Below are 14,108 nucleotides of genomic sequence, written 5' to 3' on the forward strand. Positions count from 1 at the left end.
AAACGTTTTTTCAGTCTAGGAAAGAGATGATAGTCGGACGGAGCCAAATCTGGTAAATAAGGGGTGTGTTCTAGTAATTCAAATCCTAAATCACGAATTTTTTGCATGGCAACATGATATTTGTGTGCAGGGGCACACACCTTTGGATAGCTTTCCGCGTCTTTCCTCTTTAATTTTTTCCCGTAGAGTGGTCAGTAATGTCGAATAGTAATCTCCAGTTATAGTTCTACCCTTATCCAAAAAATCAATCATGATTACAAGAACTTTTCCAGCAGATTTTTGGACACGAAACATCGTTTTCAAATCGAGCACAGATCGAACGCGATTCTTCTACCCTTGCGCGCTTTTGGTCAACATTCAAACATTTTGGGATCCATTTTGCAGCAATTTTTCTCATGTCCAAATTGACATGAACTTTATGAAGAACGCGTTCGTATGAAATATTCAGTGATTCAGATATCCTATTCGAAGGTATGATAAAATCATGTCATGAGCTGCATCAATATTTTCGGGGACTGACACAGAAACTGGCCTTCCCGATCGCTAATCATCTTCAATGGAAAATTTACCTCTTTTGACGCTTGCAGTTCAATTTTTCACGGTCGCATACGAGGACATTGATCACCAAGGGTATTAAGCATATCTTCGTAAATCTGCTTAACTCTTAACCCTTTTAAATACAGGTACTTGATGATGGATCGATACTCCAATTTTTCGATTGACACTTCTAATAAGTTATTGTTCGTTGCTATGGTAACGCAAAATTTTGTTTACTTTAACTTGACTCAGATTAATTATTGAATTATCTGTAAATTTATTTAAATGACGTATCGAAACAAAAGAATGTTCAAAAAAATTCATTTTTTATGATGTTATATTTCATTAGTTGTGAGAAGTAGACTGCTATTAATTTCATATCAAATATTAATTAACCGCTTGTTCCGATTTGAACAGGAGTTAAACAAATGGATATTGAAAGGAGTAGTGTTGCCCATTCAAGTCACTCTCGTACATTAAAATTATCATCACAAAAATGACTGGTATTTCGATTGTCTAATACCAATACCACCCGTATCTTACATTTTTTAAGTTTTGGGATTTTTGGTTCGCCGACATGATAAGGATATTCTCGAACCTACTGCAAAACCCCGTATCGTTATTTCCTTCTTTCAAACTATATAAAAATTAGTTTAGTTTAATACCCCGTATTGTGTCCTTTGTCATTTAAAATTTACATTCACGATACGGGATGTTCTACAGAGTTTTTTTTTGTAAATCTGTTAGATACGGTTTATTATTATTAAATATATCTGCCATCAGATTCAATTAATAACTAAAAAATAATAATTTTTGTGAAATTCGACTTTGTCACAATAGCAAATAATTTGAAAATACATCTTTTGCATAGTTTAAGTAACAATCACACATTTTATTTCCAGATGGATACAACCTCTTGTCAAGGGCATCGCCATCTTATGACTAAGGGAGGGGGCGATGGGGCAATATTATGAAGGATAAAAAATATGAACGCCTGGTACAGTCGAGAGCATGAGAGAGCGTTACACTTTGGAAGTCTTTGCCTCGATGACGATTTTAATAAGAACGGTTCTAATATCAATATCAAATATAAAACTTCACAAGCTCTCGAGAACACAATAACTAAATCACATTTTTAAACATAGTAATAATTATTTATTTTAACAAAAATAATATTTAATTAAAACATAACCTGCGGGGATTTTTTGCAAATCTTTTTAATGCTTTTTCCGTTTCGGGAAAGAAGAAATTTGTTTCTTTAAGGATATCAACAACTGTTAGATTTGTTAGATTAAGCCACAATTGCTGCCAAAGGTCGATTTCATTCTTTATGTTCGGTAAATCATAAAACTGGGCAATAGATTCACAAAGTTTGTTCCAGATTATCAGTTGTCATCTTTTACCTCTTCGCCGGGTGTAACTTAGATAATGCGAATGATGTCGTGTTTTCTTCAGCAAAACGTACTTCAAGTCAGGTAATAATTGAATCCAAGTATAGTATTACCTCTTCCAGTATTCTGAAGGGATTCCTGCCGGATGATTGCTTCTATTACGTTGTTTCCCCGTAACACGCGGCATTGATGTAATGTCCTCCTTCAGTCCGACTTTCTCTACAACAACAGCAGCTTCCTTTATAATTTCGTCTGTCACTTATTCCGGATTTTCACGGTGGTTTTTAATTAAAAGTAAAATCCTTTTAACGTATTTCGAGGCTTTGACTACGTTCAAAGCTACAGATTGGACATAAATTATAAAAAACTAACGCGAATGCTGGTGAACGGCTGTCGTAGAAAGAAATGCAATGCACACACACGCCATATCTGTCTACATATTTTTAAACTGTTTAATGGCCTTGCCTTTTTGCAAATCTGATATATAGATTTTAAAAACATATGTCAAAATTTTAATGTTATTTTGAATATTTCAATACGTTCTACAAAATACATTAAACCTTAATTTGTCATGCGATGCGATTATTTGCGATTCATTAATAGGTAATGAAGTCATAGTCGCATTCTGTAAATAGTTTTGAAAACATATCCATTGCATCTAATACTACTATTGATATATATCAAGTTAGTGCAAGTGGAATGTTAGTACCACTAGCAAACTGCAGTAAAAATGGAAACATTACATTATTGTTAATAGGTGACAAGAAACCACAGTTGGTACCTGAAACTCTAAATGTTAGTGTTATTGATTCTAGAGAATTATTTTAGCGACTTTTTCAAACGACATGTTATTTATCGTTATAAACGGTTTACCCTGTATAAACAATTATTTCGAAGAGAATTATTTACATCGAGTAGATCTAATAAAATTTTATTTATTTAGCCCGTAACGCATGTATAAATATTTTAACTGTAATTTGTAAATTAAAAAAAAAAATCGTGAAAATTATCCTTATGGTTAGCAAAGTTAATAAGCTACTTGATTTGTAGAATTAACGTCATTTCATCCTTGACATCCAGCGAAATCGATTTTTTTAATATATATTCATTGCTCTGTAATAGATACTTGTATTTTTATTTAAAGAACAGAAACTTTCGAAAAAGTAATTACACAATAAAATATTTTTTAAGTAGCGTAACTAATCACATTCGGTTTTATAGTTTATCAAAAGTGATATTGAAGTAAATTCTATACATATTCTTAGAAAGTTCAGTACATTGCGTAAGTTTTATTTACACGAGCGTGCGACTTCCTAAGAGAATGTTCCTTTTTTAGTCATAAGAAGAGAATGCTTCAAGCAGTTTAAACGATTTGGTAATATTCACATTATTGTAAGATATTTAAGGAACTTTGTTATGGCAATTGTATATTTTGTTGAAAAAATTTCATATTTCCCTCTAAACATTTTTTACACCAATATTTTAACCTAAATATATATACATTTAATTTAATTATTTAAATCCCATAATTAATAAGAGGAGGCTTTTATAACAGATACTCAAAAGTTTCCCGTTCCTTTCAGTACATCATTTATAATACATTATCAATTGAATATATTTGTTTGCTTTTGATATAGGTATTATAAATTTCTAAATAAATTTGAAGTTTTCTTCAAAGAAAAGCCTTTACATTAAGCTTACTTTAAGGTAGAGTGGAAGATTCACGCATTTAAAGCAGAACACAACTTTACCATTTGAACATTATCTACTATCAAACGAATTAGTAATTGAATTAAGGAAAAAAGTTGATTGATCAGAAAACATTCGAAAAAATTACGTTTCAACATTCACTATATTTGTGTCTTCATAATCGTAGTATAAATATTAATGCTAATTTTCAATTACTGTGAAATAAATCAATATACATAAAAATAAAAAATCGGGTCTCAGCATTTCACATATTTGTGTCTTCTAAATTATGGTCCTACGACCCTACTATGTATAAATGAAATTCCTTATTAATTCTCATCACAGGTTATTGTAAAAAAAAATCAAAATATATAAAAATTATCATATCTGAGATATTCCATATAGTACGGAGAAGTAAGTATATAAGAAGAAAATTAAAAAAAGTAGTGGCGCAAGTGCAAGTGCATCGACCCTTCATCGTTCCTAGATTTCTGACCAAATCCCGTGAAAACTCGAAAAGTAGCTTACAAGCACATTTGAAAGCACTAAAATTCGATGATATTTTTGCTTATAACTTTTTATAACGTACTTCCGCAAAAAAATCAAAGATCAAAATACAATGGCAGAATTCGATTTGTGAAATGAAAATTTTTCGACTCTGAAATTTTCCAAAAAATGAAAATTTTTTCGAAAGGTCGTTCTTTAACTGGCAACCATACTGAAAATATAAGTATCGAGATCAAAACATAGGGAAACATAGACTGTCTGCTATAGAAAATTCACGTTTTTTCAGATTCGGAAAATTCAAAATGGCGGCGGCAAAAATCGGATATATATGATTTTAATTCAATCACGCGTTCTTTTGAAAACATTAACGATATCGAAACGCGGTTGGTTGCAATCGATAGGGGAAAAGTTATAGTTTTAGGTATAAAATAAAAAAAATCACATAACTTTTTTTAAACATTAAAAAAAATTTTTTTGCCGAGATATAGAAGCTCAAAGTTCGTATCATACTGTGACCGTATTATTAAAAATTTTTAAATTCTGATTGTTGCACTAGATTGTTACACCTGTGTAATGATTAGATACAGATTTGAAAGAACGTGTCACTGGCTGCATTAAAAAAAATCAGTATTTATTTTATATCTGAAACTTTTTCCCTATCGATTGCAACAAACCGCGTTTTTCGATATCGTTAATGTTTCCAAAAGGAGGCGGGATTGAAAAAAAAATCATATATATAAGATTTTTGCGGCCGCCATTTTGAATTTTTCGAATCTGAAAAAACGTAAATGTTCTATAGCCGACAGTTTCGCTATGTTTTGATCTCGATACTGCTATTTTCAGTATGTTTGCCAGTTAGAAAACGACCTTTCGAAAAAATTTTCATTTTTTGAAAATTTCAAGTCGAAATATTTTCATTTCACAAATCGACTTCCGCCATTGTGTAGGGCATGAAATTTTCATGAATTTGATCTCTACGATTTATTTGTGCGAGTACGTCAGACACTTACGTAAAAAAATTGTGACCCCTACTTTTTTTATTTCTCTCATTGATAGATAATGAATGCTCATTATTGTACTAGTAAGAAAATAATGAGAAACGATAGCAACGCCTTATTATGGGCATGATGGTTACTTAATTTCTATTTAATTTGATGTTTGTCAGTTTTGAAAAGTGTATTGTAAAAATGTCTCAAGAAGAAGAATTTCAATGTACACCTCCGCTTGAAGAAAAAATAGTATATGTCACTCGGAACAGAAGACTCGTTATATGTTTCGCCCAGTTTGCACAGCCTCGGCAGTGCAAGAATCTGAATTCAACAATAATGATAGCCTTCTACTCCTAGTAACATAATTCAATTCAATGTCCTTTTCCATAGTTAAAGAAAATTTATAAAAATTTTGGTGCTTCGATTTCAAAAAGAGCTATGCGTGTCAGCGCTCAAACACAATTTTTAGTTTTCTGTTTTTTAATTAGGTTACCCTTATAATAGTTAAATATTTTTTGGGTCTTCGATTCAGAATCGTGAAATATATACAAAAACGTGTGTTTGAAAACGTTTTAACCACCTAATCTTCAATTTTTGGTAGTAAAATTATGTAGTCTGTTATAATGTCCTTTTATGTCTCATGTATTAACATTATTTCGAAAAAGTTCAGTTTATTTTATCAAAAAATATTCGTGATAGAAATCCGTGGATAACTTCACACAAGTTGTTTGATGCCATTCAAAGAAGTTTGCAGCTGTGAAAACTTGGGAAAACAAATTATATAACCAGGTAGATCAAAGAAGCAATGGATTTTAATCTTAGAAGGAATAAGCATACAATTGAGGAAAAATGTTAAGCTTACAAATAAGACTAGAGTGTAGAGTAACTTGCTGTGAAGAAGGTATTGAACTTAGCTACGGATAGTGCTCCTGCATTGACAGGTATTGAGAAGGGTTTTATTGTCTTGTGTTGTAAAGACAGTAACATGCCAAAATTTCTGTCTTACCACTTTCTTAGTTTGAAGACAAACAAAATCCTCCACATCATCTCAGCAATAACCCAGAATACCTTAAAATTCTTCCAGATTTAAAATAAAAATGTAATAAACGATTCCGAGATTTTAAAAGCACATTGATTGTGGCTCAATTCGACTACTGTATTTTTGAAGAGAGTTTATTAAAAACAAATATAGAAACAGAGTGGCCAATGAATATTTGGACAACTGCATCAGTATGGCTTCTACAATATACTCTCTAAACATCATTTTGAGCACATTAACCGCATGACGGAAGAACGAATTGTGAAAATATCAAGGGACAAATCACCAGCAGGACAAAGAAGCCTTGGAAGACCTAGGAAAAGATGGAGTGACAACCTCCCAGGTGACTAAACAGAGGCAATGAGGTGAAGAAAAACAGGCAATGATGCCTATACACAGCAGGAAGAAGAAGAAACATCATTTTAATTTTATTTTAACTTACTATCAGGTATTTAGATTTCATTAGTAGAAATGTATGTGTGCACTAGAAAATTTATATATTCTATGTAAACTAACTTATAGGCTCAAAAGTAAGCGACCACTGCTCTACAGCATTGGAATTTTTTTGTGAAATAGATATTTCAATATAAATACTTAAACCTACTTACTTACTTACTAATGAGAATATTTTGTTAATTGAATGAAATATTTTTTAACAAATAGCAGGAAAAAGTTATTAGAAATAATTTTATTTATATATTATCTATCTATCTAAGAAAATTCACTATATTATGGGGATGAGAGAATGTTGATAATGCAACTAAATATAACAGTTGTATAAACTGTATTAAATCAACTTATTACACATTAAAATATATAAGCAAGTCGGAAAAGGTACATAACCATTGCATTGAAAATAATTTCAGAGCCTGAAAAGTATATTTAAAATAATTTTTATTAAAACATAACCTAAATTCAGAAAACCATAATATAGTATTCAGCATAAACAATGAAATTTGCTGATATCATAATACTTCACCAAGTATTGTGAAATAACACAAAAACTTTTACTCTTGCATATTAATAGAGAAACATACATCCAAATTTATATTCTAATCATGAAAATTGCCATGTTCATTGTTTCTAAAAACTTTTAATTTGCATTTTATTGAAAACAGAACAGACCACATGTAGTGTAGATAGTGTTTATTGATAATTATAATTAATAGTGTAATAATATTCTGCGCCTTTACTTTTGTAACTATGATATTCAGTGATTTAGAATTTGTTTCCTTTGCGGAATCATTAATTAAAATGATAAGACCATACTAAGAGGGTTAATACAAATTTAATAGGATCATCATACGTATTTATGATTTTGTTCTATTATTAAGTAAATATAAAAAAACATTGATTCAATATTTTTTATAAAAGAATATAATGTAACTAAGATTCGAATAAAACATTTTCTCTATTTTGAGTTGTCATGGGAGAGGCACTTTCAAATTATGTATACAATTAAACTTTGAACAGTGACCCAATACTTATGTTTCTCCTGATATATGACCTAATATAACAATGCTACAACTAATTTCAAAGACCATATTTCACAATAGTTTTATGGCATGTATAAATGAGGAAATAATGGCAAGAGTGGGTCATTCAACCTTATCATACATTGCAATTATTAAAACTAGGATAAATTATTAATTTTGATCATAATTATTCGTTTTAATGATTAATTCTATTTATACTGTGTTTAATTATGAATCTAAACAGTTATATAAATTCAAGAGCAATCTTTTGACCTCAATTAGTAATATCCAATTAAAATCATGTCATGGTTATTACAATTTTGACTTATATTAACACTAGATTTATAGATTATATACCTATTTTTACTGAAGTGAGTCATACCAGAAAATTGAGGTTTTTTGCAAAGAAAATGGTTCTAAATCAATTTAAATGAAATGTTTATTATCAAAAAATTCATGGAAAACATTTTTTATATATAAACCTTCCCCACAATTGTACTTTTGTAACTGGTCATTCCTTATCATTCAAAACTTGAGGAGCTTTCAGTTCGGTACATGATTTTATACATGCAATCTTAACTTCATCAATTATGAAAATAAGCATGGGTGGTTGGATCAGAAACATCTTTAAATATGGTATTATAAATCAAATAATCTACCTAAGTTTCTGCCTTAGTTCAATGTTTCCCATAAAGTCTCAGCAGCTTTTTTAGCTAAAATTCCTTCATCAGGAGATGTATCAATAGAGTCTAAATCATTTTCGATTTCAGAATCAGAATAACTCTAGCTCTTTTGTTACTAGAAGCTGTATAATGAAAAACTTCATCTCCACTTTTAGTTTCAGAATCAGAAATAACCCTAGCCTTTTTTTGTTAGGAACTTCATCTTCCCTGGTTGAAGATTCAATTTTATTGACTTCCTCCTTTAATTTAATTTTGTTATCACATTGGTCTATATCAATTGCATCTGATCTATTATCTGATTGGTCTTTATTTTGATAAGTTTTTTCAACAAAAGACAATTTTCTTATTTTTTTCCTATAATAGAAACCCTATAGTAATACTGTTTACAAATAAATTAAATTAAAATTTTTCTAGCAAAAAATGAATTTTTTAAAATTATATATTACTTCATTGCACTGCTCACACATGATGTATAAATCAAAATAATCACAGAAGTGGGTAATAATATACCAGAATAGTGAAAACATTTGACCACCTACATGCAAATGTTGTATGTGAGGAATGCCAAATGAGAAGAGAAACAAATCATGTGCAACTTGACTTGCCTAGGCTTGATAACACCAATAAATTTCATATTATGAGATTAATTGTTAAACCATTCTATGGGTCAAGTTGGTTAACAACTGTGAAAATAGGTATCAAGATATTTTTATAAAGACTTAAAGAAAAGTCTAAACGTCAAAATTTATCTTTCTTTAACTATCAAATCAATAAAAACTAATTTTGAAACAGATGAGACCTAAAATCAAGAACATTTAGATGTATTAATATATCAAAAGGTCTAAGAAATAAGAAATTTATATATATATATATATATATATATATATATATATATATATATATATATATATATATATAATGATCAAATTTTTAATGAGTCTAATGAGGCTAGCTCCGTAAATCTTATTCATAATATCCATTCACTATCCTGAAAATGAAATTGACCAATTTCATACTCATAAGTATAGATCCCAATATTTTAGATTAATTATTGAAGCCATTTTCATGAGTTTGTAACAAAGAAGCTCCAATCTGCCTACTCCTTGTGTTGCATCTTATGTACTCTGTGATCTAGAAGAAGACAACATGACTGGGTGGTGCATGTGTTTATACCCAATTTAGTTGTGGTTGTAGTTTATCTTCCATCTATTGGTTGGTTTAGATGGGATAAGTTCATGTAAAAGGATCAAGCTGTAGGTATAATTATGATGCATGTTGAATAAGTGTGGTCTTTTTTCTATCATGCAGGTGTAAGAACATAATAGGGCCATGGTTTTGCTTGACCAACTGAAAGTGAATGCTAGTATATTTGGAAATGAATTTCCTTGGAAATTTCTCTACAAAAAAAAGCACCAAATGATCTTGTTATTTTATAATAAAAAAAATTATTAGCTCACTGGAAATCAACACAATAACTGAATTTCTGAAAGGTAATTCATACAAACTCAAATTGTGACATTTCATTTTTTGTATATATATATATATATACAATATATATGTATACATATTTATATTGATGATAAGAAATTTTATAGATTATCGATATTTCTGATCTTAATTAATTGTAAACTTATTTCTAGTAAATATTTATTTCGATCCAAATTTGGGTTTCAATAAAAATGATTAACAATAAAGATATATGTGTAAAACAATAATTATGACTGTATTCCTATAAATAGCCATTTCTGTAAGCAAATGGAAGCTGAAAAACTCCCTAATAATCAATATACCTGTAATCGTATGTTTCTTCCTTAAAGTTATTAAGCTAAAATTTAACAAGTACTCACTGTTCATTAAGAATTGGTGCTATTTTCTGAATGTTGTTCAAAAACTTATTATCACAGCACCATATCGAAGGCTTTTGTGGTTCACTGTTTACATTTAAAATTCGGAAAAGAATGCATATGATGACAGCTACGGCAGCTAGTAATACCGTCGACATAGTTGTCACAACACGACCGATTAATATCAAATCACAACACTAACTGACATTAAATCATTTATTAAGTAATGAATATAACCATAATACAACAATCAACTCTACAAACAATTTGTATTCACAGAACATAAATTTAAAGATTAATGTTTTGAGTCAACCATAGGTATGATTACATTGACACTTGACAGTATTTCGATTACAATCGATATAACTTCAATTAAAATATGTAGGCAACTCATCTTACAGCTATGTCTTATCTAATATTTCTTCTTCTCTCAATAAAAGAGGCTATAAAAACTTAGACTATATAGTCAAGGAACTGCTACTTTGGCCGACTAAGTTGCAAAATATCCAAACAACTAACGTCAAATCAATCTTGTGTAAATTCTGTAGGATGCTTTTATAGACAAAAAAATCGCGTTTTCAATGCTTTTATGGTTCTAAAGGGTTTTCTATTCTTTTAAGGAATTGACAATTCTGTTTTAGAAAAATCAAAAATCATTTTATTCTCTTCAAGAAGTCTAAATCGATTAGTTCATAAAAAAGAATAGGAATGCAAGAGTTGAAATCGATATTTGAAAACTTGAATAATAATTTTTAAAAAAGGGAATTGGAAATTCCCACATGTTGACTTTACTCCTAATCGATGTTTTGCCTATTTCCTTTGGTTGGGAAGAACAGGAGTAGCAGCTAATGTAACTAAAAATATGTACTTATGAATTGACTTACCTTTCTCAACTCATCGCCAATGTCCATATTTCACACTTTAAAAAAGAATACACTTTGTTTCTGATCGATTCACCTGCTTTTATTGTCCATTTTTTAGTTTAGATAAGAAAATTTATTAACATAATGTAGGTTAAACACATATATTACTGATTAATTTACGTACCACATACATCTGGCAGTTTTTTAATTCTAGAATAACTTTTTTAGTACATTTCAATTATACATTACTTGAATAAAATTGTTACTGCTAGACATACAGGGCGATTCATTAATAAAACCTATTTTCGTTATTTCGAAAACAGAAATGGAGGAAAACACAGTTATAATAATAGAGTAAATAAGTGTGAATATTAGAGGTAATAGAAGTAGATCATTAATGTTAGTTGAAGGACACGACCATTGTGAATCTGCTTTAAATTTGCACTATCAATTTTTCATTTCTTTGATAAAAATATATGGAAAACTTCTATTTAGTACACTATTTGAAGAACAGTGCAACATATGAGGAGTACCCTTAATTTGCAAACACTACAACTCGTAATAAAGATCCTATCAACTTCAGCATTTTTTAATAGATTTTAGCATTTTGTTTCTCAAGTGGACCTTTAATTTTTTAACTAGATATTAGACCGCTTTTAAAACCGTTTGTATAAAACTATCCTGTTTAGCAGCATTTTCATTTTTCTCATTTCAAGTACTCTAAAATCAGAATCAGGATAACAGCAAAAGAACTTTTTTTACCTCTTGGAGATAATACGATTGTCGCACTTGAAAAAAATGTTTATATTGCATGCATTCTATTTTTTCCTGATCTAATTCATTATAGTCACCAGTTTATGAGATTATAAGTTTCAAGTGATTGCTATTGAATTAGCAAATTAACAATGTATGTATATTATAATACAAAAACAAATGATTGCAGTTCTTGTATCTAGTTAAATAGGCTTTGTGTCGTTTTATTTTGATTAGTCCTACATTTTTTTTGTTTTCTGTTACTAATTGCAAATTTCAGCTCTCGGATGGTCTTCTACGATTAACTACATATACCATAGGAAAATGTGAAAATTTCTCATGTATAGAAGTTTTTATGTTATTGCTGTAATTCTTGCAGAAATATGTAAAAAGAAAAAAACAAAATATTTTTAACGCAATTAACTTGAGAATTATATAAAAACAAACATTTTCTATGCATAAATTAAGTTGTTAAGATGTAGAAATTGAAGCATTTAATATTAATTTCATAAAATGATTAAATTGGCCTATAAACAATAAAGTTTTTAAAAATGTACCAAAAAGCAACAAACCAGCTAAATTTTTATAAATATCCTGTTTTCCAATTAATTATTTTTTGGAAAAACTGCTTTAAATATAAATCACATTATATGAGTGATTATTGTTTATTATTTAGCTTATTTTACAAAGCTCTCATTACTTATTTTTCTGACGCCATTATAGAAGCATTATTGACTAAAATTTCTCGATTTTAGAATTCTACCTCTATCCACTAATCCACTAAATATGAATAGATACAAATAAGGCCAAAAGTATTCTGATGTGAATGTTGTGTCTTGGAGCTCTTCAATTCTTTTATTGGGGTGAATCACTCCACATAACTTCTTATGGTCCTCTTTCTTCATATTTCTAAATATTTTTGTGGCTTTTAGCTTCCATTTCTTTTATGCCTTGTTTCACTTGGACTTTGCATCTAATTCTTGCTAATCCTTTTAGACTACATACCATTTTTTTCCTTTTTTTTTATTATAGATTTCCGCTGCCGACTCCCTAACAGTTCATACTATTTCATGTTCGGGGATTTTATTAACTTGTATGTTTTGTCCTTCCTTTATATCCTGAGTTCCTCATTCTTTAATCTTTTATATTAATTCTCATCTATTTTCTTTAGCGCTATTTTTTCGTTAGACGCATTGTTTTCACGTCATAGATGATAACAGTCTACCAAAACTCAATTTGTTGTCTCTTATAATAAATCTGTTGTATTCCTAGATTGTTTGCGGTGACCCGTCATTTCTTTAAGTTACAATAGTGTCTATGTATCTGAAACTGTTCACTTTTTCGAAACTGTACTTTTTTATTTTATATTGGTTCTTTCATTTTTCTTATTTTGCTTCTTCTATAATTTTAACTGTCGTTTCTTAAGACTTTTTTATTATTTGCCGTTAACGCTGTCTTCTGCATCTGCCACTAAAATGCACGGATGTCTGAGCATCTCTAAGAGTAACTAGTTTAAAGTAAAATCTATATAAATGAGCAATGTTGTTATTTACCTTAATGTTTAATTAATGATTAGAAATTAGAATTCGAAACTAGATGAAATTAAAAATTGGGATTTCTCGATTTCAGAGTCTGTCTCTATCAAATAAAAAAACAATCCGGTGACTTATATTTGTTCGACTGTGGAAAAAATACTTTTTTAGTTCTGTATCGTCAAGATCATTCTGTGAAGAACGTTTTTAAATTTATTTAGATTCAATTGTTTTGTACATGCACATGTATTTACATGGCATCATAAGAAACTTTTTAAAAATAATTTTTAATTAAATAAAAAATCTGTCCGCACTAGGTTGAATTTATATCCTGGTTCTAACTACTAAGCCACCAATCCGGGTTTATTTAGTTCTGACTATACAAAAATTACTTGTTAATTTTTTTGTTAAGTGGATATTCTGGTCTAGAAATTTGAAAAAAATAAATTTTTTGCACATTTTCAAAGCTTAGACCCTCAAGAATATGTCCTTAAACGGATTTTTAAAAATTCGCATTATTTCCGGAGATACAGTAGATTTTGTGACGCAGCGTCTAAGCCGACAGAGTGGAAAGAGTTAACTACTGGAATTCTTCCTCAAACTTTAAACGCGTTTAAATATTTTTATTAATATTTATTTAAAAATTTTCTCTAAAATATTTTTTTTGAAGTGGTTGAAACGATATCTCAAATTCTATTAGGCAGATTCCTTTGAAATTTGGTGGAAATTGGTGACACTTGGCAGTATATTACATATTATTACATTTTATTGACTTTTTTGAAATATCGTTGATAATTAATGAATCT

The 14,108-nt window shown here is 29.4% G+C and overlaps 1 protein-coding gene across 1 annotated transcript in view; it reads right to left on the reverse strand.

Moving 5' to 3' along the window:
• Window positions 1-10,468, reverse strand: part of LOC130900723 (abhydrolase domain-containing protein 2) — a 51,495-nt gene extending 41,027 nt beyond the window's left edge. The window contains exon 1 of the mRNA XM_057811532.1: window positions 10,158-10,468. Coding sequence (XP_057667515.1) covers window positions 10,158-10,312 — 155 coding nt within the window. The 5' untranslated portion in view covers window positions 10,313-10,468. The remainder of the gene's footprint in view (window positions 1-10,157) is intronic.
• Window positions 10,469-14,108: the final 3,640 nt, after the last annotated feature.

Source organism: Diorhabda carinulata, chromosome X, assembly GCF_026250575.1.
Source record: "Diorhabda carinulata isolate Delta chromosome X, icDioCari1.1, whole genome shotgun sequence".
Taxonomy (NCBI): domain Eukaryota; kingdom Metazoa; phylum Arthropoda; class Insecta; order Coleoptera; family Chrysomelidae; genus Diorhabda; species Diorhabda carinulata.